This window comes from Phoxinus phoxinus (assembly GCF_949152265.1).
Source record: "Phoxinus phoxinus genome assembly, chromosome: 8".
NCBI classification, from domain to species: domain Eukaryota; kingdom Metazoa; phylum Chordata; class Actinopteri; order Cypriniformes; family Leuciscidae; genus Phoxinus; species Phoxinus phoxinus.
Genome location: NC_136883.1, coordinates 33665730 through 33693007, shown reverse-complemented (window position 1 = coordinate 33693007; position 27278 = coordinate 33665730). Strand labels below are relative to the sequence as shown.

Genomic DNA, 27278 nt, shown 5'->3' with positions numbered 1-27278 from the left:
TATATATATATATATATATATATATATATATATATGCACATGCGTATTCACAAGAGTTGAAAAGTTGACCGCATGCAGTAATATGAGGCTGGACCAGTCTCACTCAGAGGACTGGAGATGCAGGTGCTTCTGTCAGTCACAGACCTCTATTTCTGTGCCAGCTGTGTACAGTCAGTACTAACACTTCCCTGCCATCTTGTCCCATCCAACAAAGGCTTACCGGCCACCCCTTTATTCTGGGTCTCATCTATTGAGCCTGACTGTTAGACTAGCAACACAGTTGTGCTCACTCTTAACATGAGTGCATAGACGGAGTCCCTGCTCACTGTATCCTCTCTGGATCTGCAACCAGACCATCTCAAGATGTTGTGAAGAGCTCTTGTCTGCGGTGCGAACGATTCAGAGAGCTTGGAGGATAAAGTCAACTGTCCTACATGTGCTGACTGTGAGTCTTCGAGGAGTATTAATACCCTCGTCTGAAAATAGACAGGGCCTTTCTCGCCATTTAAGTCACTGGCTGAGGGAGGGAGGAGGTGAGAGGTCTGGGTGGGGTACGATTCGCCACCGTTCACCAGCACAGCCAAGCCTTTACCCAGCAGCCCACGGTGGAGAGAGGGCACCGGTAACAGGGTTTCTCCTCGTTCGCACGCTCTCTGAAGACGTTCGCTTTTCGGAGATAAACATGGTGAAGTGCCTAATCCGCATCACCACGCGGGTGAACGTGCACCTGCGCATGATCAACCACTGCTATCGGGATGTAAAGGTTCGGGTGCTGAGTTTGGGGCCTCGAATGCTGGGAAAGGCCCTTGGTGTGCTGCCCCTTTACCCGGCACTCACGGGGCAGCAGGACCAGCTGCGGGCATCACCGTTACCCATGACTTCACCGTCTCATGCAGTGCCCGCCACAGCTATAGGTAAAGGCTAATGTGTTTGAGTGTGGGCACCAGATGCTTGATTGGTTGTTTAAATAGATTTTTCTGGAGGTCTTTTCAGTTAGATATATTGCATTTCTGCTTTGTTATGATGAAAGTGGGTTAGAATAGAAAAGGCAGTTAATGGAGTTTCTTTTGGTGTTGCTGCAGTGTTTTTTTAGTTTTCAGCATAAAAAGCGCTTTAATTATGAAGAACATAAAATACCATTCTAAAGTTTGGGGTCGGTACTGCTTTTATTGAGCAAGGATGCAATAAATTGAAGAATTTTAATAAGAAATATATATATATATATATATTTTTAGCACCAAATCAGCATATTAGAATTATTTCTGAACAGTCAAGCTGAAATGACACTGAAAATTCAGCTTTGCCATCACAGGAATTGCATTTAAAGTATTAAAATGGAAAAGTTATTTTAAACTAATAATATTTTGCATATTTACATTTTTGATCAAATAAATGTAACCTTGGTGAGATAGACTTCAAAAAACATTTAAAAAAATCATACCGCCCCCAAACCTTTGAACAAAACAGTACATATAAAGTTACTTGTCTATAAATTGTTTAACTATTCATAGTCTTGGATTGTGAACAGTCAATCAATGAGATGTGTCAAGAAAAGGCTCTTCATATGTCCTGATCATAATACACAGAGCATGTTAGAAGTATGAAAGCTGTAGAAGCGTTCCTGGGTGTTCATTAATCCACAGTCTACTCTGTTACTGTTACTAAAGAACTGCAGGAGTGTACAGCACACTGTTTGCAGGACTGCACAGTGCTCATTCCAGCTGTGACTTGTGTTGAGCGGAGGATGATAATACCAGAGTAGCCTTCTATCACTGAAGCTGGGGGTTACAAGAAGACATTGACTCAATAAAGAAGTATTCAGCAACTGAACTGCTTTCACAGAAGACATTGTGCTCCCAGTCCAGACATCAATTCTGTTGACACTGAAGAGAGTGATTAACTTAAATAATACATTAGATATATTAACTAAAAAGTTAAACAAGTTCAAACCGTTTTAAAGAAAAATAGTCTTGTGCTAATGGAAGCTTTTACTGCAAAAGAAGATTTAACAGCCAGTTAGTTATTGCAAGGTTTACATTTTTGTTTGAACAACATATTGGCAAAAACAAAGTAGATTGTGTTCGTCTTTGGTTGAAGAGGCTTGCACATTTTTATGAATTATTAATGCAGAAGTACAGGTAAATACAAAGGCTTCACAAGCTTTTTTCTTGCAGCCGTATGCTCATCTTAAAACTGGACAAATGCACTAAAGCAGATGCGTGACCATTTCTCTCTTTGGCAGGGTGTTTAATATTGTGAATGAGAGGCCTTTGGTTGAGCAGTAAAATGTTGCATCGTCAAAACATGAAATCCTAATCCTTTCACATCAGAATAGAGATGTTAACGGATCTGCAGTGACACGCTCAAGAATCTAATGCTCAGCAAAAGCTTGCATGTTTCTCTACTTTGGGTTCCTTGAGGAAAACGGTATGTGAAAACTGAAGCAGGAGGATTTATGGGATATTTGTAGCATCCTCACTTTGTGGTCTCTTACTGTGACGAATCCTCTTAACATAAGTGTTAAAGTTATGTTTAAGAACAGAAATATACTTCCACTCTCAGTTGGCTTCTGTATATCATGTAACTTCTGTACTGAATTATAATGGACTGCTATCTGCTGTTTAAAGCCTTTCTAAGTTAGTAGCAATTGAAGACTGTGTGCTATATATGCATCTGCATGTTGTATTGCGAGATCTTGTCCTTTTGATTTACCATGTGTTGCTAATTATTACAGCACCTCAGTAAAGTTGGCTGTTTGCCTGTCAATACTGTACATGTGATTCCCAATGCCTTGCAGTTCAGTGTCTATCAGTGCAAACAAGCTGGGAAATGTCTTTTCACATTAGCGCTGTGGTCTGTGATTTAGTATCTAGGTCTGTCACCTGCATGAGACCCTTCTAATATTCCCCATCAAGCCGTTTGCACACAGTGTTGTTATTTTTCATATTGTTGTGTAATGTTTCGTGATTATTGTCATATATATGATGTAGCATTGGCAGCCTGTGCATTGTAAGTCTGGACATTCAACGTTAAAATTGGCATTAGAAGAATTTCACTTTATCTATTTTGTAAATGTATCATAGGGCATTTCCCACCTGACTTGTTTGTTTCGGAGCCTGGCACGTTGCAACTGGCAACTGAAGCTGGTAGGTCATGTGACTGACAACATGGTGGATATAGTATGTCCGAATTCCATTCATGCTACCCATATTCATACCATATATAACATACTTTTTTAACGGTCGCAAAGTAAATTCAAACTCAAATGTTGTACCTATCAGACAGTATGTGATTTCGGACTCAACGTAACACTGCGTCTACATGACGCGACAAATCCAGAAGTATGTCAGAAGTAGTGTGAGTCTTGAAGCGTGTCAGAAATAGAACGGGGCATCAGTTTACAGTTGGGAATTTGTCGTGTCACATCCAGTGTAGACAGCATCTCTGATTATAATGAATTAAATCTGCTTTTATTACGTTGCACTGCTTGCACCTGGTGTAGACCCTGTGACAGAAATCACTTTTTATAATTTATGAGTCATTAAGTTGCGCTTTTGTCTCTCTTTTATCTTTCCCCTTCCTACTGTCCAGGTCTGGAATCCTTGCGGGACAGCGCTCACTCCACTCCAGTGCGCTCCGTGTCCCACGGTGACTCCTTCATGTCACGTTCGCGCAGCCATGTGATGGACTCCGGCGACCGGGCGGCGGTCATCTCCGACGAGACCTACAGTCCCTCCGACAGCGTTCTGCCCACACCGGTGGCCGAGCACAGCCTGGAGCTGGCGGTCTCACGGCAGATCAACGGCGCCCCCTGCAGCATCGAGGAGGAGAAAGAGTCGGAGGCGGGGACGCCCAGCGTGGGAGACCTGGCCGAGTTAGGAGCGGACAGTAGGGTCTTGAAGAGCGCAGGCGGGGAGGCCACGCTCAGCGGGACGGAACAGGTGAATAAGTTTGTTTTAAGTGTACTCCGTCTGCTCCTTGTGACCATTGGACTCCTCTTTGTCTTGCTCCTCCTCCTCATCATCCTTACTGAGTCCGACCTTGACATTGCATTTTTACGTGATATCCGCCAGACCCCCGAGTTTGAGCAGTTCCATTACGAATACTTTTGTCCCCTCAGGCGGTGGTTTGCCTGCAAGCTCCGCTGGGTGGGCGGGCTGCTCATTAACAAGTGAAAATGAGGCACTAAAGCTCGTAAAGCCTCCCTTGTTGGGGTCGAGAAGACGCTAATCACGTGGAGAGAGAGAGAGCGAGAGAAAGAGACAGAGAGAGGCGGAGGGCACGGACCTGTCCCATGAACCCAGCTTCTTTCATGACACTCCTGCTGACACACGGTGGACCACCAGGCCCACAGCTCCTCTTCTCTTCCACTTTTAGTTCTTTCTCCCCCACCCATTTTTACACCTTTATTTTTTCCTCCTTTTTTTACAAAGACATTTTTTTGGTTTTTGGTTTCCTTTTTTTGGATTTCAGGTCATTTCAGGTATTTTATTTTTACAAAAAAAATGCAAAAAAAAACAAAACAAAACAAACTTAATTCAAAGACTTTAGAAGATTATATTATTCCTTAAATAGGGAATATGAAATATTTTGTTGCAACAAGAAAATGTTGCCTTCGTTTATATTTATTTTACAATAAAAATGATTAAAGTCTTATTAAAGAATGTGGTGCGTTAAGTAGAGAGACGGCAAGTTGGTTCAGTATAGTGGGTTTGGAGAGCGTGAGAACGTGGAGAACCAATGCTTTTCTGAGTTTATGCATAATTCATGTCCATCCGTCATTTAATTCTTAGTAATTTTCTGAAGGCTGCTATAATTGACCACACCGACGATCAGATCAGCAGAGGGTTATATGTAAGGTAAGAATGTGCAAGTTATTTTGAAAGCGAGACCTGAGGAAAGACTGGAAATGATGTTATTTGAATAAAATTGATGGCTACATTTGAGTTCTGTATTTGGTGGCTTGAGATTAAGGGTGTCAAATACGTTTTAGGAATATAATTGTGTTTAGGCGGTAGCAAGCTGTGAAGTAGAAATAATTTAAAAAGGGTTCTTTCTTATGGATACAGAAAAAATTAATTGGTATAACTTGTGTTCTGTTATGTGACCCGATAGTGTCGATATATGTTAAAGAAGTTCTCATGACTGATTTAAAAGCAACTAGCACCCATAGATCCAGTCTAGCTACAGTAGATGTGCAATACTGTAAGGGTTTGATTTTTAAGAAATAAGTACATCATTTTTTTTGTTCATGAGTATGTGCATTTGCTTTATTATTATCATTTTTCATCCTGAGTCTTTCTCAATAGAAAGAAATCCCATTGTATAAAGTATTATTTTTTTTTAATTCCATATCAGCCTTGCTCTTAAGTTTGTATTCTGTGGATATCATGCTATGATTATTCTTAATTACAATAACAATGCTGTACTTTTTGTACAAAAAGTAGTTAGTTTCCTAATATATCAACAGTTTTTCCATGTATATTTTAACAGAAACTGAAATGTTATTTTGTTATTGAAAATTAAATTATACCTTTTTTAGCTCTGTGTTTCAGATGAGGTCTAGAATCTATGGCGTTTCCGCACAAGAAAGATTTTTATCCACATCCACAATCCATTTCCAACTTAACCAGATGAGTAAACCATCCCAGCGCTTTGTAAATTGGTAATGGCCCAGCATTTGAACAATACTGATCGCTTTATACACAGTTTACCCAAAAGACTCTGTATGTTTGTGTGTGTGTGTGTGTGCGCGCTCATATTTGAACAATTGATGTTTTTGGCAATATGTACTAGAAGGCCAGGTTTAGTCTTTAGTACACTATGTCCTGATTAGCCTATAGTATTTATTTAAAGACAAACGATTCTTCCAGTGGCATGGCAGTAGGGCAGGGGTTTTATTTGACCTATCACTTCCCATTTGAAACTGCTACTGAATTTGAGAAAGTGGAAGATAGAGGAAGTGACTAGAAAACACAGACAAAGCGGACTTATTTTTGTGTACAGCGAAAAAGAGAAGTAACAGCCAGTGGTAATTACCATAGTAAGGGGGATGTTTTAGTCTTACATTGGTATTATCACTATGATAAATCACAATAATTGCAGCTTTTGAATATAGCATTAGTTTTGTGGCAGCTCACAAGCTTGGCTTTACTAGTGCAGTTATTTTAAATGAACATGCTTCGATCCAATAATCACAATGCTGTTGTGAGGCCAGAATCACTATGGTGCTAGTGAACAAAAAGGATGGCTCATGGCTGAGATGTGTTTTCAGAAGTGGCTGACTATAATATGTCTTTATAACCATTTCATAGAACTGCTGTCTTCCACTGACTACAGGAGCTGAAACCTGTTTAAGCTACAACATGCAAACATGAGGTGCATGGAAAACTGTAGCAGAAATGGCTGAAACCGCTAACAGATGAAAGAGAGGGAGAGCCATTGGAGTCATGCATGTCTCTAACCTTGAGAAGCATTCATGCATGCATTTAGAACATCTCTGATGTGCCAAGCGTTGTGGTGACTTAAGTTTATTTATATTTTTGTAGAACCTGATTGAACAGCTGTTTTCCGCAGTACAATAATACAATGGTCTTGCTCTGGTTGGTATCTGCATGCCATTGATGATCGGTTTTATTGATTCATATCGATAAATTGATTTTGTTTAGAGAAAGAAAAAAAAAACATGCTTGGAAGGCCAGTAATGGTTTTAAAAAAGAAGATAATTTGATCGGATTTTACTCATTGACAGCATTATGTAGCCTCAGTGGTCAGTCCTGCATGGCAGCACCATTCAATAAGCAATAACCTGAATTATAGAATCATTTAAATGAATCTTTTTGGTGGTTTTTGTGCTGTTGTGTAGCAAGTCAGACTACCTGATGTTTTCTAAGGAGCTGGGAATGTATCCATTTCATTTGAGTTAGACGCAAAACTGCGATTTTAACTAAAAAGCTTATTTTATATGACGTTTATTGCCCAAATTTGCTACATTTTATACTCATCGTGAGCACTCGTCATCTTGTTTGGATCCTGAACTGACAGTGTGCCGTTCTGAAGTTTTACGCTTCTTTTTGTCCTTAAAATCCTATTGCACAAACTAGCGCGGACTCCTTCCTGGTCTCGTAGATCAAGGGCAATTGCTACACAGGGAGTCCTTGTGAACTTCAACTTTATACTTTTGTCTCTAGACAGTTTTCCTGTACTGTATGGAATGGCCAGGTTTGACTGATGAATGCAAGGGTCCGTTAAAGGACAATTGTCAGCTTAATTGGTTCATCATTTCTGTAAACTAACTGGGTTCTTTCACAAGGTCCCTCTGTGGACTTTGTATCAAAGTATTTTTATGCTTCTTAGTATGCAAGTGTATGCATAAGAGATGAACACTTGCCATGACACTTATAAAATGAAAAGCAGACTTTCAGGAATACTGTACACCGCAGATAAAGCACTTCACTGGCTTAAAATATACCTTGACAGCATGTACAAAATGTTACGGCTTCAAGCGATCCCGGTCAGCCTGTTAAAGATGGTGATTTTAATGTTTAAGATCAGTTATTGCTCATTCCAAGTAAGGTCAGAATGTCCTCCGTGTTCATTAAGGAGATGCTAGGGGTAATTTAATGAACCGCTCGCATTAGACAGCAGTTGTGTGATCTCTCAGATCGACTAGGTTTAGTTCTGAAAACATTCTACCAGGAACTTTAAATTTCGTCATCATCATCAGAATGAATGCTCCTTACATGCTTGCATACAAATTCCCAAATTATTTGGTAAAATCTGACTTCACCTGAACCGTAGCTTTAAGATCTACTATGGCGCTGAGATCCAGTAAAGGTCAGAGGTGGCAACATGCTTCGTTTACTGTACTCTGCTCCTGTCACTCTGCCAGCCCCCACAGTCCCTTCAACAGCTATGCATATACATGCACATTTGTTTATGCATAGATGTGTCTGTGGGTGTTTTTCTGTAATCTGCATCTTTTCTGTTTAGGACTAGAGGTCGCCGTTTAGTTCCTTAATATATGAATATTGAAATACATACAAAATTTATGTGCCAAATGCAGTTCCTGTTAAGTCAGATTCATTCCAAAATCATCTTTGTACTGTAGGAAACCTTCCATGAAAATGGTATAAGAAATTGTTTCGCTGGTAGTCCCTTGTAACTGGTGCCATGGAAATATTCAAACTTGAAATAAACATTCAAAAGTGTTTGAGATATCTTGTGGTTTATAGTTCTGGATGTATAATTAATCAGATGGCTTATAGATATTCAAGTAATTCCACTTTTTACCACACCAATGTCACCATTAATAAAACGGCATCAATAGCAGCGTTTCCATTACAGATTTGCGCAAAACTTTTGCGATTTTTTTTCTAAATATCGATACAAAACTATTGCGAAATGACAGCATTTCCATTAACTGATGTTATGCGACTAAAACGTAATTTTTTCCTCTCATGATAAGTGTATATCCCAGCCACCGCACTATACATTATTATTATTAACGGAAGGAGACGTAGGTGTGTTATCCCAGCATTAATGGCAAGGAAAGACCCTTATACTGTGAGCGGCACATATGAGGAGTTTCTCACTCATTTCTGCTCCGAGGTCTTGATTGTGGCATTTCTTTGAGGTTTAGAATGCAGTATTCCTGTAATTATTTTATCTTTTATAATTGAATAAACAACTCTGTCTCGTATTCTGTCCGAACACACCGCGCCTTCTAAGTCAGGCGACTGTAAATGCGCAAAAACTGTTTCCATTGCAGTTTTGCAAAATATTTCTTTTTCGAATTGCCTGAAAAACCACCTCATGCGAGAGTAATCTTTTTTGAGATAAATGGGTGTTTTTGCGAAATTGACGTGTTTCCATTGAGCGTATTTTAAATTCGCAATTTCAATGTGCGCAACTCGAACGGTAATGGAAACGCGGCTACTGTTTCACTGGCATTTCCCCCTAAAATATATTTTTGAAAACGCATTGCAGCTTCAACTGACCTCCTATAAGAGATTGGGCAATAGTACGTTTTTTTTGTTGTTGTTGTTGTAAGCACAGGAGTTCATATTTAAAAACAAATGTGTTTGGTTAAATGTTCGCAACTAAAATGCATATAGACCACAAAACAAAATATTTATTAAAAATCTGTGTATAAAATGTATACAAATATTAACAAAGTAAATTTACTTGATATTCCCAGTGGAAATACACTGTTTCTAGAGGTGAGAGAATGCTGGTTTGAGGAATGGACGAGCAGCAGTCTGGGGGGTGGGCAAAGACATGAAGCCGGGCCTCTTCGCTGCTGGGACTGACGGAGCGGGCCTGGAGCCCCTGCCTGCACTCCGACTCCCACCCCTGTATCCTCCTCCTCCTCCTCTTGATGAAGACCAGTTATTGCTGGATCCACTACAATAAGGGTGGAAAGGGGTAGTTAATTTGGTTTCAGATATCCGATATCGAAGTCTAAACAATCCAACAATGCTTCTGCTGTAACAAACATACTGACCCTTTAGTGGAGGAGGTCTGACCACTGGAACCTTTCCTTCTTTTGGGTTTTCTGGAGTAAGACCCTTGCTTTCTCTTTGCTCCTCGTCCAGAGGTGCTTCTGAAATAGGTTGATGTGTTGTCACCGTCACCTTCATCGTCATCATCATCTTCATTCTGATGGCCTCTTGCTGTGTCAATCCATCCTGAACTCTCAGCCTGCGCCTCAGCTGCAGAGGGAGTGTGAGAACATCATGTCTCTTCCAGCTACTTTATAGGTTGCTGTTTCTCAAAGCAAGTTTATAGGCAGAACTATCCAAATCAAAACTCCCAAACTATCCAAATCAAAACTCCCAAACTATCCAAATCAAAACTCCCAAACTATCCAAATCAAAACTCCCAAACTATCCAAATCAAAACTCCCAAACTATCCAAATCAAAACTCCCAAACTATCCAAATCAAAACTCCCAAACTATCCAAATCAAAACTCTGTGCCTCATCTCTGGTCATCTGTAATATTATATTAAATAATTTGTACTGGTCTTGTACTAAGGTAAATTACATTATGATGAAATATAAACATGTAGGAGGCTAATAATATCGGCCAGTAAAATCAGAGGACGTCTAGGATTTTAAACTTTATATTCCCTTAAAGGGACAGTTCACCCAAAATTTAAATTCTATCATTAATTACTGGCCCTCATGTCGTTCCAAACCTGTAAGACTTTCGTTCATCTTTGGAACACATTAAATACCTTTTTGATGAAATCTGAGAGACTTCTGTCCTTCCATTGGACACTTTGATGTTACAAAAAGTTCATAAAGAGAATTTAAAACTAATCCATATGAATTGAGCAGTTTAGTCCAAATTTTCAGAAGAGACTTGATCGCTTTATTTGATGAACAGATTGAATTTAAGCTTTTATTCACATATAAACATTCATCAACTCACATATCATTTATGGTTGTAGCTGTCCCTGACTAAATATTTTACTTGTCGACTAGTAGCCACTCATTTAAGCCATTAACCGACTAGTCGGAAGTTTATGATTGTATTAATTACTTAATATATACTTGGGGTTGAGGAGTGGCATCGGAAAATCGCTTCAGGGATGAGAAAGAATGTTATATGTAACTGTTCTACATTAAACTACACTAAACCATAATAGTGAGCAATTAAAATATGAATTAAGCGTGCACACATATCTTGCTGCAGCGGACCGGCAAAAGTAATGAATAAGAATGTGTCGTAAAAACAGGATGGAGACTGACATTTTAACAATTTATTAATAAACTAGTGATTTCTGAGTCAGTGTCGGCTGCAAAGATGAAGTTGAAGACGCCGACTCATCACCTCTACAGTACAGTGGATCCGCCTTTAGTGAGAAATGCATGTTAAGCTACGCATGCAGTAAGCACAGTACTAATTTAGCTTCCAGACTCACTCCCTTGGATATTCGCCTAATAATAGCACACATTTATTTGGGTTAACGTTTGAGCAAGCGGCCATGTAGAGAGGCTATTACTTGCATGTTTTAAATGATAAGCCATATCTGAGGTCAATGACGGTTAGCAATCTGTCTGTCGTGACCGTCAATTCCAGTGAAGTTTTTTTTTTTCTGTGACTAACAGACTAATTAAAATTTGGTCGACTAACCCTCTTCTTGTCGACTAATGTTTAGTCAACTATTAGGGGGCAGCTCTAGATACGTTAAAGGTGCAGTGTGTGAGATTTGTAGCGGCATCTAGTGGTGAGGTCACGAATTGCAACCATCAAAAGTTATGGTGGCCGTCAGGAGAAGATGTCGTCGGCTGAGACCGCAGAGATTAGCCAGTTAAGCAATGCGGTTTCTTTACAAAGAAACCGCATACATTTCTTTACATAAATAAATAAATTATGTTTACTTTATTATTCAGTAAAACGATATGTTATTGTGAATATTATTGTTACTTGTTCATCATTGTGTCAGTGTTTTATTCGCTGACTTTAGCTAGCTTCTTTGCATGAAGAACAACATAGTGACGGAACACGTTTGTCCGTTTAGGGCCACTGTAGAAACATGTTGGCGCAAAATGGCGCATTTCAATGCATGTTCATTTCAACCCGCGGCGTATGTAGATAGAAATGGCTCATTAAAACATAACGGTAGAAGATGTTCGGTACCTAATGGCAATAAAAACATAACGGTTCATTAAGTAAGGTCTTTATACACCATTGAAAACATAGTTATGTATATTATATTGCATTTCTGTCTACAGATCCTCCTAAATATTACACAATGCACCTTTAATGGAAGTTCAAGCATATTCGCTTTACGTGCAACAGGGTTCCCACACCTTGGTTACATTCAAATTCAAGGACTTTCCAGGTCCAATACCTTCAAATTCAAGGATTTAATGTGGGGACACATTTCAAGTGAGAGCAAGGTTAAATCGTGTTACCTTGTAAGATATATTGTTACAGTTTTCATGTGTCAAACAACTATGCAAAAAAGCTTTTTTCCCTGTTCGCCATGGCAACGCCAACATACAACACAAAGTACCTCAAGCGGGAAACACTTGACGTAACGTAAACTGTAAATGCGCGTAACTAGCGTAAATCAAGCAAGCTAGTGTGCATAGGCCATGAAGTGTTGGTGAAATAACACATTAACGGACCTGAGGGAATAATATGGATTTTTTTCCCCTGAAAACTTCTGGCACAAAATTCAAGCACTTTCAAGGACCTGTGTCTGTGTATGTTTATTTTCAAAAACTTTCCAGGGCCTTGAATTTTTTTTTTTCAGATTCACAAACTTAAGGATTTCAAGGACCCGTGGGAACCATGGTGCAAGAACCAATGAGGTTAATTCTCGTGTTACGTAGCACGTTTGAGCTTCCGCAAGAACCCATGAGTTTTGTTTTCGCACATCAAGTACGGTAGAGCTTCTGTTTATGTTTTCTGATCAATGTTTTACTTGAATAAAAGCCTACATTCAATCTGTTCATCATATAAAGTTATCGAGTCTCTTCAGAAAATGTTTACTCAATCGATCGATTCATATGGATTCGTTTTACAATCTCTTTGAAGCAACAAAGTGGTACTTGCGTATCGGTCAATGGAGGGATTTAAGGTGCAGCTACATTAGCAAAAAAAGTCCATTGTCAAAAGTGTAGCAATATACTGAATAAAGCACAGCTCACAGTCACCACTTTCAAACCAAGCAGCTTTCTGTTGAAATCAGGTGACCAACTTGGCCCTGAGACAAAATTCTTGATTGTGTGGACTCCAATTGAAATGATTGGACTTCTACCTTTGTTTGGTGAAATTTCACAGGCAATGTGACCGCACTTTAAGAACATATTTGCATTTACCTCAGTTTTTGTCTGATCATCCATTTAGGTTTCTAGTCTCAAGGTTCAGGCTAGAAAGGATTATTGTAACGTAGTATGTCAGTTCATCTTGGGGATATGATCTATATGTAGATGAGTGTGTGTTGTCAGACCCTCACCAGGCAGCTGCCACTCGGCGTACTTCTGCAGCAGTTCAATAACCTCAGCGCCATACTTCTCCAGTTTGTCTTCGGTCACACCGTCAATCTGCAACAGCACCTCCGGATCAGCTGAGAGGGTCTCTGCACAGAAGCACATCACAAATTCATTTAACACAGAGCACACGTGGCTGTGAAACTGGAAGGGGATTAATTGCTTTGGGTTAATGAAGCGTTTCATCTCAGTAACACTGTAAATCTGCTTGTAAATAATAATAAAAAGACAGTCGTAACTGTGCTGAAAGTTGTATATATATATATATATATGTATATGTGTGTGTGTGTGAATATACTATTTACACATTTCATTATTTATTATGAAAATTTGCTAACCAGCAATCTTTTTGAGTGTGGCTGTGGAGAAAATGTTGTAGTAATGAATGCCGAAGACTTTGCCCAACTTCTTGCACAGATCATTGAGTTCCTGCAGACACTTTTTAACCATCTCTTCTCTCTTAGACACATTCTCAGTCACAGAGGCTTTGTGCTTTCTGATGCTGGATGCACTCTCAGTCTCAAGAAATTCAACCTGCAACAGGGGTATAGTCATTATTACAGATTTTGCATAGAGCAAGAGCATACAACCTTAGTATTGAGCATAAAAAGCAGTGTCACAGGAAAAAAATATATTATATTAATAGTCTCACCTGCATGCAGCCATTCAGTACAGTCATAGCTTTAGGCCCTGCAGAGATGTAGGCCACTGCCTGCCCATTGACAGTGATGTACAGGTCCTCCATCAGAACACTATCCAGCACCAGTTTCTTAAAGAGCCTCTCAGCATTGTGTTTGGAATATGCCGCTCCTACCCCAAACATTCCGGACTGGATCCGAGCACTTTTGGAGCCTGCCGCACAGAGATATTCTTATTGAGACCTGGATCAGCCATCCTGACAGGCATTAAATCTCAAGCACTGTATGAGGCAAAAGATATTTATAGTAATATTCGCACTATCATTTGTGACTTCTTACCCAGAAATATCTCAACCAGCATGTTGAGGGTAAGCCTGTTCTGCTGGGCGGATTTGCCATATCGGTTTCCAACCTTCTCACAGTTCTCCTGCACAAACCTCGCAATCTTCTTCACATCATCGGTGACATTTCTTGATTTAAATTTCTGGAGGTAAGTATTAAGATGCATGAATTTGCATTTGTATCTGTAATTAATTCATAATGGCATATTCAAAATGTTCATGCTCTGAAGTAAATAATTAGTCGATTAACTGGTTTGGTAATTCAATTTAAAGCAATGGATGTGTACAATTATACAGTTTATTATTACCGTAAGCATTACATTTGTATAATGAACGCTTTAAAGAATGAACTGATTTGATGATGGTCTTACATGTGGTCTGGCACAATTGTCACAGATGACCTCAGGATGCTCTTTACAGAAGCTTGTATTAAACGTGTGCTCGCCAAAGTAAGCCAGCAACTGAATCCTCCTGCACTCGGCCAAATTCTCACAGAAATGCACCATGCTGTGAAGGTTGTTGATGTGGGTGGCTTTGGATTGCTGGTTGCCATCTTTATCCACTGCAATTATATTAACTGTTATGTAGACCACGCTCACACAGACAGGTTTAACTATGACTGTATAATATGTCTGGATTTTAGTATTCCACATCCATGTTTTGAACATCATTATGTGAAGCACCCTAAAACATGTAATTTTACTGCACAACAAATGTAGTTCTGTTGTATTTCTATGTCTTGCTTAGTTTTAATACTTTAATGTTATAAGTGATTGTTTACGGTTAAGCCATCGATATTTATATCCTAGCTTCAATGCAAGAGTACACAAAAGCTAGTACATACTAGCAATGAGTCTCTTGATCCGGATAACATCAGTGTAGGAATAGAAGAGGACGCAGTGGGAAATCTCTCCATCTCGACCAGCTCTGCCTGACTCCTGGTAGTAACCCTCCATTGACTTGGGCAGACTGGCATGGATCACATAACGCACATCAGGCTTATCGATACCCATACCAAATGCAATGGTGGCGCACATAACCTAAAAACGAAAGAGGATGTGTTAAAAAATAAATGGTGGTATTTGTAGGAACAAATACAAAAACACAACATTTCTGATCAAAAGAGCTGGTCCATGTTTTAAAGTAACAGTCATTTTGCTTCAAAATTGTAAGAACTGGGTGCCTCACCTGGCAGCCATCCTGGTTGATCCATTTGTTCTGGACATATTCCCTGTCACTGTCACTCAGGCCAGCGTGATAAGCCTGTGCTGCAATCCCAGCCCTCTGAAGACTGTCAGCCAGAGTGTCGCAGTCATTACGAGACAAACAGTACACAATCCCCGAGTCACCTACACACACAGTCAACATGGTTTTACAGGGTCTTCATGCTGGGGTGAAAAATGATGAGCTAAAGACTGATTTAATTTGGACGGCACTCACGTGGGTAATATTTCTTAATCCACTGAATGCATTCCTCAGCAACCTTCTTGGGCTTTTTTGGCAAAACGGAATATTTGAGATTGTGCCTGTTAAAGCTCATTGTGAATCTGTGAAAACATTATCAATGTATATATGGGCATCAAAGCATACATATATCTCATACATACACTACCGTTTGCAAAATTCAAAAGTCTGCAGATTCTTTTAAATGTTTTTGAGATTCTTATTATTTATATAACAAATAATATAATATTGGAAACAGTTATGCTGCTTATTTTTGTGAAAACTGTGATACATTATTTACAGATTCTCTGAACAGCATTTATTTAAGATAGAAATGTACATTATAAATGTAAATGTCTTTACATTTTGTTGTCTCTTTTGATCAAATGAATGTGTCCTTGCTTACTAAAAGTTCATTTGTAGTGAGCCCAAACTTTTTAATGGTCCCCTCCCCTGTGAGGACGATCACTTGTCCTTTTAATTAATATGTGAAAATGTTACTTTGTACAGTACAGTATTTTTGAAGGAATGTGTGTTTCAAAATGATAATGTATCCATATTATAATCAATGTCTAATGTCAGTAACATTAATCAGAATACAATGTCTTACATTATAAATGCTTTTACAAATACATGAAATAGGAGTGATTGAGGAATTGCATGCAAGAAGACTTACACCTGAGGACGGGTCATTGCTAGCTGGTTAAGAATGTCTTTCTGAACTCTAGGAGTAGCTGTGGCTGTCAGGGCCATTATAGGAACCTTGGGAAACATCCGCCTGAGCTCATGCAAGCGCTTGTAGTCTGGCCTGAAATCATGGCCCCACTAAGGAAGAAATAAGGATGGTGCCACTCTATTAATTAACATTTGTACAAAAAAGTACATTTTGTAAATGAAGACAAAAACATTCTTAACTAAAATTGTCATTGTTCTTGTTGCACTGTACAATTTATACATAAGTTTACCTGACTGACGCAATGGGCCTCATCAATGACTAAGCGAGCCAGCAAACCTCTTTCAAACAGATTCTGAAGTGCACTAATCATTCGTCCACTTGCACACACCTGAGAATAAAAACACCATATTTCAACGGTGGTTGACATGCATGCAAAATTGCAAAATACATGTCTACCTTTGAAACTCACCTTCTCAGGAGTGGCATAAAGCAGTTTGATGGTGGGATCCTTCCTAGACAACTGCATATAGATCCGCGCAGCCTCACTATCTTTTTTGTCCCCCGATAAACTAGTTGCACAAATCTATAACACAAAACTGCACAGTAAGCAACTGTTTCAAGTAGAGAAAATCATTGTGCATAAGGAAAAGGAGGACTTACATCCAATGTGGTGAGTTTTTGGACCTGGTCAACAATGAGAGACCGTAGAGGAGATATGACTATAGTCACCCCAGCAGAGATACAAGCAGGAAGCTGATAACAGAGACTTTTACCACCACCTGAAGTTGTGAAACTTTTCATCATTAGAAAACACTTTATATATTTATGGTATTTAAAAAAAAAAACAGAAAGAAAAAGGACAGCACAATTATTTAACAGACATATACATACGTGTGTGTGTGTGTGTGTGTATAAAATAATACAGCTAATAAATTAAATATAGTTATAGTCAAGACATAGTGAGCTGGGATTTCTAGTCTAACCTCAAAATAAACAAGCTATTTAAGTCATAATGACTTTGTTGCTATAATGCTTGTAACGAACCTGTAGGCATCAGTACAAACGTGTCTTCTCCTAACAGTGCAGCATTAATGGCCTCCAGCTGATTGAAGCGGAACTGATGCAGCCCAAACTTCTTATGGAAAATCTTCATCATCTCTGGGCTATGAGGAAAGCTGAAGCCTCTAAAGCAGTCATGAGCTGGGTTTCTATACAAAGGCTCTGCACATCAAGACAAACACATGTATCGGAAAACTGCTCATCAAGCCATTTCATGGGTCTCTAATAATATGACCTAAAAGGGATATTCCATTACTTAAACTTACCAGGGTTGGGTGTTTTGGGAGGTTTGGGTGCTGTGGGTGCTGTAGGTGTGACTGTCTTTCTCTCAAACAGTTTTGAAGGCCCTCCCTCCCGCACTGATGGTGTTTTTGCACCAGAGCTGTCTCTTGATGCCAAGACGCTTGAAGGTTCTTCATAATAATCTGGAATGTCAGTCTCATCAAAATCATCAATGTCAAAGTCATCAATGTCAAAGTCATCCACTGGCTCTGCGTCTGCTCGAGAACTGTTGGGTACAGCAGTGTTGGTTTCAACACTGCTCTCTGCATGTCTCTTGCCTGAATCCACTCTCTTGGGGGAATAAAACAGGCCATTTTGGTCTACATCCACAGTCTGATTGTTTGCTTCATTGAAGGACAACCTTGAGTAGCACTTATCTGTCTTTGACTCAGATTTGCTTACAGCTGGACTTGACCTGTTTAAGACGTCCCCACTAGTTGCTGTTTTTGAGGACCAGTTAGGATTCCAGGAACCACCAGGGGTTTCAACACCACTGATGATGCAGTCGGAGTCCTCAAATACGGAGTCATTACGCAGAAACATGATGGGGGAATTGAACTTACGACCCTTATCTGATGTCATAGGGGTCATCGATGATGACAGACTAGAGGGTGTGACTCCAAAACTGTGTCTGTTCAGCAGACTAGAATATGGAGTTGCTGATCGGGCTAAATGAGATGCTATGTATGGAGCACCATTAGCAATAATCCTTTTCCTGTGGTAGAGACAGTGTAATGGAGAGTTATTACCGGTAGTTAAACTGTAACACGCAGTAATGGCATCTATCACTTACTGTATAGAGATAGAAAAGTATTAAATTAATAATTGGAACATTTATTTGAACATAAAAATACAGTTTTGCAATGATTAATTTTAGCTTTTTAACATTTTTATTAAACTCAATTAATTTTTATTCTAAGTCAGCATAACAAATTCAACCAAGTATTATTACTCAGCAAAAGGCCACCTATATTACTTTACCTGTGTGCTCTCTGCAGTAATAGCTCTGTACCGCTGGTCAGTGCTATGAGCTCATGCTCTGGAATAGTGTCCACTAGACAACAAATAGACTCCATAACACTAAAGAGAGCATCATCAGTTCCTAAATCACAAACATGTACATTAGACACAGTACATCTATTCATATCAAACTTTTAGATCACAAAGCAATCCTGCATGAGTGATACCTTTGAAGTCTTTGGCAGGTTTATCCAAGGGTGCTGACAGGCTTGAAGCAGATGCATGAGGTAGTAAATTTTTGTCAGCATGGGTAACAGAGTCAGATGACCTATAAAACAAAAGAGTTTTGGGAAAATAAAATGAAAAAATTAAAAGAAAAGTGTACTTATTTTTCACTTATTAAAGACCCACTCCGATGAAAATCATGTTTTTCTAGGTGTTAACATGTTCTTGTGGACTTTTCTGATGTTAGAGAACATATCTTGAGAAAAATAAGCTCAAAGTTGTATTTCTGAGTATTTCTACATTCAAATGACTGTGAATCAGTAGCAGACGCTAAAATGCCGTCTAAAATAGACTGGAGTTGTGACGTAGTAACTCCACTGGGCGGGGCTAGTTAGTTAAAAAAGTTAACTCTCTGTTAACTTAACTTCATCTGTGTTAAAGCGATGTAGATTATAATGTAATGTAATGCATTTTCCAGGGGCTTTTTTGAAGTTGTGTTTTGTGTTTAATTTTACTCAGCAGCAGGGTCAGATACACACACACAAGCCATTGCATGTCATTGTGAACAGAGCTCCGATAGTGGCGCTGAAATTGGAACACATACTGTAACAAGTCACTTTCACCGTCGAGTTTCGCCTGTCGCAGTCGTTTGTCCCCTCATGTGTCAAGCCCATCACTCGTGAGAGAGTCAGTGAGTTTTTCAGATAGAGCGGTGACATTATTAGCATCATAATAATCCCAAAATTCCGAGCAATCCACTGATACTAAATATGTCCTTATTGATCACTGTGGGAGGGATGAAATATGGAGGCGAAGTCGAGCTGTTTTTTACCGCGACGTCTCGGAGTGAAATAATGATCGGTGATCAGAGCTCTCAGCAACGGGGAGAGGGAGGGTCGTCTCCGTGCCAACGGCTCCGCCCACAACGCAGAGGCGAATTGCTAATGAGCTACTGCCGCTCTGCTGAAGCGAAGTCCCAGAAAACAGCACAGGTTTTGAGATTTTGGCTAAAAATGGCATAATCATAATTTAAAGACCACTGGGAATGTTTAAAAATAGCTCAAAATATGATCGGAGTGGGACTTTAAGTGTACACTTAAAAGTTTAAAAATTTAGAAAAATGATTTATCAATGAAAACACGTTACCTTTTCTCCTTATCCGAGACCAAGGGACTCATCTCCTCAGGAACAGGGGATGGTGGGATGAAATCCTCATAATTTTCATAAACGTTCTCGCTCTCACCATCATCGACATCTATGATGTTTGTCTCAGTAGCTGTAATTCAAACACTGCTAATAAATTTCCTTGTGAGCTTCATATTTATATCCAAACACACCAACCTTTTCCTTAGCAGGTGAAAATATGGTAATTGGTAAATAAAGACAACACTAAATCACTAATAAAATTGAGATGCACTAACTTGTCACACACTTGAAATCCTCCTGGTTTATGACAGGTGAAATACAGTCAATGATTTCTTCATCCTCAGTGTCACTCAGTAATGCCTTTTGCTGGACTGATTTATGTCTTTTGCCTTTTTTAATGGGTGATTCCCCTGTCTCGATCTCAGCAAGCTCTGTGCTGACTCCGTTAGCCGCTGACAGGACATCCTTTGGGGCAGTTATGGTTTCTGTAGCCAGTGAACCTCCATGTAATGTAGTCTCGTCACTCTTGGCACAAGAGGAATTTGGGGATGTGTTCTGGTCTGATACACTTGGCTTTTGTGCAGAGGTCCCTGCAACTGGGGACACTACTCTTCCCTTGACTGGGGTTTCAAAATCATCCAAATCATCCCATTCATTGAAGGAAAGTTGAGAGAGGTCACGCTTAAATTCACCAACAGTTTGATCATCCGTAGAATCCTTAGGCAAGGCTGCAGATTTTGGCAAAGCCTTAATGGTAGATTGTACAAGAGGTGTTTTGTTCACAGCAAAAGGGTTGGCCAATGGATTAACAGTAATTGTCTTCAGCCTGGGTGCTGTGAAGAAGTTGACTTTCGGCGCTACTCTTTCAGGCTTTTGCGAAAATGTCACAGGAGTTTTGGTTACTTCACAGCTGCGGAGAACATTGACACTCCTGTTTGCTAAGACAGTTACCTTTTGAGGAACTTCCACTTTGGAGATGCCTGATGAAGACTTCTTTTTGAAACAAAACCCCCTGAACAGAGGAATTTTCAGAGGTTAGACACTAGTGTTTAGCTACACATTTAGGATGTTGTTATGGTCAGCTCACTTTCATTTGTATAAAGCATTTGGTAAAACTTAATTTTACAGGGGCGTTGTACACGTTACGTGCGATTACTTTAGTGATAACTATAATTTATGCAACTAACTCTATAGTAAGTAAATTTAGTAACTTATAACTCAGTATTTGAATGTATAATTGCACTGTAACACAGACACCTTAAAATAAAGTTTAACTAAGCATTTCTAAAAGCATATTGTCCAAAAGAAGTTACAGTAAAAAGAGAAAACCATTACTTTAACCATAAAGTCTATTACTTTGATAATGCTTATTTACTAACGTTAATCAACTCCTTTAGCCATAACTTACTTCTTATTCGGTCTGTCTACACATTTATCTCTATCTAACAGTTATAGAAGTCAGTTTATCCATCTATCTATCAAATTGTCTACCTATCTATTCTGTCTATCTACATGTCAAGACTTTCTGGCTGTCAATGTTTTCTGTGCATAACCTCATCTCTATGTGCACGAATATGCATATATCTAACGTTATCTAGATATATAAGTTAGTAATGTTCTTACCCAGGCTTTGTTTTGAGCAGTGACAGCTTATTCTGTGCAGCATTATTGTGTCGGTCCAGTTGCTCCTTTAGGTTGTTTTGAGGAAGATTTGGCATCGTGTGTGCATTTATGAACTTTAAATCCTCAGTAGTTCATGTATATGGCATTTAATCAACTCCACAAACAAACACTCGTAAATAAACAGGTGTGCTCCGTTAAAATTAATGCGACAACATTACATCCCTCGGTTATTTAACGTTAGCACAAAACCACTCACAACGCAATTGTTTCTCTCGTTCTGTCATCGTATGGACCTTAAAATCATAAACCGACAGAACATTACTGTACAATTACCACCACCAAACATGAAAATTTGATATTCTGATACAGACAAAACATATTCGTGCCGCACAACATCACCATAACACACCGCTGAAAGGAAAGCTCGCGCTTCCCGCGTATTCGATTCTAGCGCTCTGATTGGACAGCTGCTAGTAACATCACTTCCTCTAAGCGGCACTCGTAACATCTAGCAAAATATTATTTTCAGTATTTTCGGATTTACACCAGCAACATTTTCTCTTTTATTGTTTTTGTTCAGTGGAGTTTTAATCTTGTCTCAAAGTATAAACAACCTCTTATATACTGTCTATGATAAACAACTGCTTCCTCTCTGGTGCAAGTTGTGGTAGCTCGAACATTAGATGTGGATTTAGGTCGCCACTTACTGGCTTGCTGTGTAATTCCACATTATTTGCATATTTCTCTATTTCATCGGTGATATAATGTTGTGTAGTCGCAACCTTAGTTGGGTTATCAGAAAACATTTATTAAGCAATTTTAATACACTAAAATGTTAACACAAGAGGGTGGCATTACTCGGAGTGGCAGTGTATTTTGCATTTTTAAACTTTTATTTGTTTTAATCCGTTTTAAAGCTTTGGTCAATGGATGAACACCATTATGCTAATAAGTCATCTATAAAAATCCACACACACACACAAAATCCCTGAGAAAATCTTTATTTCAGTCCAATAATTTTGGCTGCAAACATGAGCATTATAAAATCAATTACAAATCAATGATCATATTAAAAGCTAATGAAGTGTCAGTTAATGTTTTTTACTGAATGTGAACATATAGTTGAATATGTATTCAACTGATTTACTGACAGCTGATACAGACGATTACATCTCATCAATGAAGATGTCCATTGTGCATACAATTATTTTGTGTGAGAGTAAAATGTAATAACTCATCTCCCTTTTCATGGTAAAAGTATATCATTTTCAGTTATTTACACTAAAGGTAAAGGATAAGATGAGCACGCAGCAAGTCCACACATGTTCTTTCCCCTCTCAATGTAGAAATATCTGTATGAAAAAATAAAATAAAAAATAGTTAATTAAAAATTACAACACATTTATGGGAGGACAACATGCTCAAGTGTTCATAACCATATATAATCTCAATTTTATTTTTCAACCTTACAGTAGCATAACATTTAAGGAAATCTCCTTTATTTGATAAAGTCCTGCAAACAGACCCATTAATTCCCCAGTGGGTTCCCCAGGAGTTCTTCACTATCCAGTACGGAGTCCCGTTCTCCTGAGCATAACCCACAGCAAGCACTGCATGGTTCACCATGTCAGTAGTGTTGTGGCAAACATTGCTATAAAATAGTCATAGCATATTAAAGAAATTGTCATGAACTGTCACAAATAAATACAGTATAAAATTATATTTATGATAGTACTGTCATAATTAAATACAGTATAAAATTATATTTATGATAGTACTGTCACAAATAAATACAGTATAAAATTATATTTATGATAGTGCTGTCAAATCGATAAATTGCAAGTAATCGCATTTAACATAAAAATTTGTTTACATACAGGTGAAACTCGAAAAATTAGAATATCGTGCAAAAGTATTATAGTAATTAAACTTAAAAGGTGAAACAAATTATATTATATAGACTCATTAGACGCAAAGTGAGATATTTCAAGCCTTTATTTGTTATAATTTTGATGATTATGGCTCACAGCAAAACCCCAAATTCAAAATTAGAATATTGTGAAAAGGTTTTCATAAGCTGTAAGCCATAATCATCAAAATTATAACAAATAAAGGCTTGAAATATCTCACTTTGCATGTAATGAGTCTATATAATATATTAGTTTCACCTTTTAAGTTGAATTACTGAAATAAATGAACTTTTGCACGATATTCTAATTTTTCGAGACACACACACACACACAATATATATAATTACAAACTTTTATGTTGCATGCGATTAGTCGCGATTAATCATTTGACAGCACTAATTTATTATAATTAAAAATATTTTTATTTTAAGTAGTGTTTTCTTTTATAATGTTAGCCTTTTATAAATGTTTAAGAGAGCAAAGGCATATATTCCATCCCTACCTGGTATATACTCCATCTTTGTAGTGCATGAAATCATTTGTCACCTCATATGCAAAGCTGACAGGGTTCAACCTGGCCACAGCATCCACCATGCCCATTTCATCATACTAAACACAGAAATGTGCAGTTAGAGCGAAGATGTGCAACTTTATTAATATTTGCATATGGACGGACCATCACTTACCTTTGTGATGTTTACAACATCCTTCACAAAAGCAGCAGCCAGCTGTGGTTTGAATCTACATTCACCGTCCTACAAGGAAGTAAGAAGAAATATCACGTCTTTATAAGTTAAAACAATAGGTAAAAGAGTAAAGTACTCACCTTAGCCTTGTAGGGGTAATCTTCTTCTGTCATGAGACCTTTGTTGTACATGATGTACTCAAAGGCTTGACTTGGGAGGCCACTAAAAAGCATGTGACAGGAGTAAAATGTTGTTTACAGTCGAGATTTAACTCCTAGAACCATAAAATAAAACCCAACACAATCTGAATCTATGGCTTTTGAAATAAGATGCATTTATTTAACTCACCCGTTGCAGCCATGATTGTTGAAAGCACCCGCACAGTCGACAAGCTGCTGCTCTGCCTTTAAAACAATGCACAACAGGAACAAGGAGAGGTTAATAACCTGATGTTTTACACTACTGGTCAAATGTTTGGAATAATTCAGACTTTTATGCTCACAGCTGCATTTTATTTAAATTATTTTATTCCTGTGATGGCTAAGCTAAATTACTCTAGTTTTCAGAAATGTAATTTTTTAAAATCTATTTAATGCATCCTTGCTAAATAAAGGTGTTAATTATTTATTTATTTTTTAAATCATACACCAAACGTCTGAATGGTAGTGTTTAACGGTTCCACGATTGTTTTCCAGCAAAAACTGTATATAGCATTGATAATAATAAAAATATATATTTATTGAGCAGCAAATATTAGAATGATTTTTGAAGGATCATGTGACACAGAAGACTGGAGTAATGATTGGCATCACAGGAATAAAATACATTTTAAAATATGTTAAAATGGAAAACAATTATTTTAAATGGCAATAATATTTCACAATATTACAGTTTTTACTGTATTTTTGATCAAATAAATGCAAATGCAGCATTGGTGAGCATTAGAGACTTCTTTCAAAAACATATTTCAAACTTTAGACTGGTATATTAGTAATTACTGAATGTTGGTACTAAATAAAGTAATAAGACATTTCTACTAATCTAATGATAAATTAAAAACATTTACATACTAGTTGTAGGAGTTTCCCCGTGGCAATAGCAGTGACGGACTCTAGACAGCCTGTGGTGGAGAAAGTCCAGCAGCTTCCGCAAGGTCCCTGAAACAGCGTCACTGATTAACAACCACCATTATTATAGTTTTAGAGGATTATTAGGGCAAAATAAACAAGATACCTGATTCTTGACATCAGTTACATAGTGTCCTTTGTTTCTCCAGTCAATCATATCAGGATAAGGACCATTCCTGCTCAGATGATTCCCTCTAGTGGCTGAGCAGTTCTGTCAGGTTGTAAAAATGTTCATGAATTGTGGTACTTTCCTATTTCCTCATTGATCACGAGATGCGGTCAAAAATAATACCTGAGGCTCTGTCAGGAGGTAGGACTTCTTAAATTCAGCAAAGGTCATGTCTGAAAACTGGTTCAGTCCCACTGTAAAGCGCAGAGAAATAATATGTGATTTGTGTTTTCATAACCTATGAAAGTTTTCATAATATTCTGTAAGTTAGATTAGTCAGTCATACTTGAAAACTTGTGGTTTCCAGCATTATGGTGCTCAATCTTCTTCTTGTTTTCCAGGAATATCTGCAGCCGCTGGTAATATTCATTTATCTCATATTTTTTATTATACTGCGAAATTAAAAAGAATAAAAGGGGTTACTTTTCTTCCTCTTTCTAATTTTCACTTCCTTCCTTCCTATTTGCCACCTTACATTTCCTTGTCAGGCAACATGAACACACAATTACGAAACAATTGATTCTTACCTGAGACAGCCATGATTTGAAAAGAAACTCATCTGCAACAAATAATTATATTTTTATTTTGGTGCTGCACACAACAGTTCAATACTTTTTTCCCCTTCACCATTTGTATTTTAAACCACCTCTATTTCAATAGCTATATTATATATATGCCTATATCACTTTAACTATAGTCAATTCTATACTTTGAAAGTCTTAGTGGTCATAAACGTGTTGTGTATCTGTAAAGAAGACTTACGACAAATAGTCAAAATCGAAAGTACAACGCAGCGGCGCACGTAAACAGAAGCTCAAAGTCAAAAGCTGGTTTGAAATCTTACCTTCCTCAGTGTGCAAAGGCACTGTGTGCACCTGGTAGAGAACCGCAAACAGCACCAACAAAATCAACCTGTTCATCTTCACCTCTGCGAGCAACTCATAACACCAGCACTAGAATAGCTCATGTATCACATTCTCATCACATGAGTGCTAGCACTCCTCCTACACGAGGGAGGGCTTTATTGTCCGCTGGGCTTCGGATTAAGGTGCACACAATATTTTTTTTAGCTAATTAAACGTTTTACACAAAGAAATGAACAGCTTTTTTTTTAGATATGTCAGTTTAATGAAGTGCACAAAGCTTTTTTATTCTAGCTAGCTAGCTACATGGAGCGGGTCGCCCCCTAGCTGCAACGTTGACATCACATGCAGTGTAACGCAAGTGAGTACTAGACATAATATTACTATAAATGCTTTCAGCCAGTGTTTCAGCCAGTTTCCTGAAAACGAATCATTCACACTTTAGATTAGGGTCCGTTTCTCACTATTGACTAACTACTAGACTATGACTTTTGCCTCAATAAACTCCTAATCACTTACTATAGTTAGTAAGGTAGTTGTTAAGTTTAGGTATTGGGTAGGATAAGGGAAGTAGGTCATGCAGAAGAAGGCATTAATATGTGCTTTATAAGTACTAATAAACATCCATATGCATGCTAATAAGCAACTAGTGAGAACTGGATCCTAAACTAAAGTGTTACAAATTACTCTAAATTGTTTACATTTTAGATTTGACATTGTTTACAAGGTTTTAACAATGAGTATTTGATTACTATTGACTGTTTTATTGTGTTTGTAAGGTGTCCTTGAGTGTCATGTAAGGCGCCTATAAATAAAATGTATTACCGGTATTATTATTATTACATGAAGGATCATAAAGATGATTTATGGCCAGTTTTGTCATACAAATCTCTGTCCTGTTACTACATAGGCTAATTGAAACATAAATGGTCCACATTTAAACTATTTATGAATGTCTTACATATACTACATTATATATCATTAATACTTAATGGATGTGTTTGTATTGCAGCATAATACGGAAACAATGCCGTTTTAAAGTAAATGTGGCCAGTCTTATTATACATAAGAATACACATGACCAGTGTTGGTCATTACAATTTACTGTTCTGTAATCAGAT

At 38.1% G+C, this 27278-nt stretch overlaps 3 protein-coding genes across 14 annotated transcripts in view; 1 reads left to right on the top strand and 2 right to left on the bottom strand.

Moving 5' to 3' along the window:
• Positions 1-8204, top strand: part of frmd5a (FERM domain containing 5a) — a 93798-nt gene extending 85594 nt beyond the window's left edge. For 7 of the 11 annotated variants that reach the window (XM_079620236.1, XM_079620234.1, XM_079620235.1 and 4 more), the window contains one exon: positions 3592-8204. In XM_079620236.1, the coding sequence (XP_079476362.1) occupies positions 3592-4175 (584 nt within the window). In that variant the 3' untranslated portion in view covers positions 4176-8204. The remainder of the gene's footprint in view (positions 1-3591) is intronic. The other 4 variants (XM_079620241.1, XM_079620239.1, XM_079620238.1 and 1 more) reach the window with 1 other exon arrangement.
• Positions 8205-9112: 908 nt separating this feature from the next.
• Positions 9113-21892, bottom strand: blm (BLM RecQ like helicase). 2 transcript variants are annotated; one of them, XM_079620230.1, is made up of 22 exons: positions 21403-21892; positions 20731-20791; positions 20055-20649; positions 19780-19909; positions 18636-18736; positions 18430-18550; positions 17433-18163; positions 17152-17328; positions 16768-16886; positions 16577-16690; positions 16397-16495; positions 16108-16256; positions 15429-15535; positions 15177-15337; positions 14833-15028; positions 14360-14550; positions 13987-14131; positions 13662-13861; positions 13348-13543; positions 12976-13098; positions 9506-9713; positions 9113-9405 (listed from the first exon to the last, which is right to left on the bottom strand). In XM_079620230.1, the coding sequence occupies exons 1-22, from the start codon at positions 21495-21497 to the stop codon at positions 9216-9218; spliced, it is 4209 nt and encodes a 1402-aa protein (XP_079476356.1). In that variant the 5' UTR covers positions 21498-21892; the 3' UTR covers positions 9113-9215. The 2 variants fall into 2 exon arrangements, with proteins under 2 accessions (XP_079476356.1, XP_079476355.1); XM_079620229.1 differs by having other exon boundaries at positions 20055-20791; positions 21403-21891.
• Positions 21893-22387: 495 nt separating this feature from the next.
• On the bottom strand, positions 22388-26516 carry ctsh (cathepsin H). The gene is made up of 12 exons (XM_079622015.1): positions 26139-26516; positions 25822-25853; positions 25581-25686; positions 25418-25488; positions 25232-25336; positions 25069-25155; positions 24347-24402; positions 24139-24220; positions 23999-24067; positions 23815-23921; positions 22928-23053; positions 22388-22754 (listed from the first exon to the last, which is right to left on the bottom strand). Exons 1-12 carry the CDS (start codon positions 26212-26214, stop codon positions 22679-22681), a joined length of 993 nt encoding a protein of 330 aa, XP_079478141.1. The 5' UTR covers positions 26215-26516; the 3' UTR covers positions 22388-22678.
• Between the last annotated feature and the right edge of the window lie 762 nt (positions 26517-27278).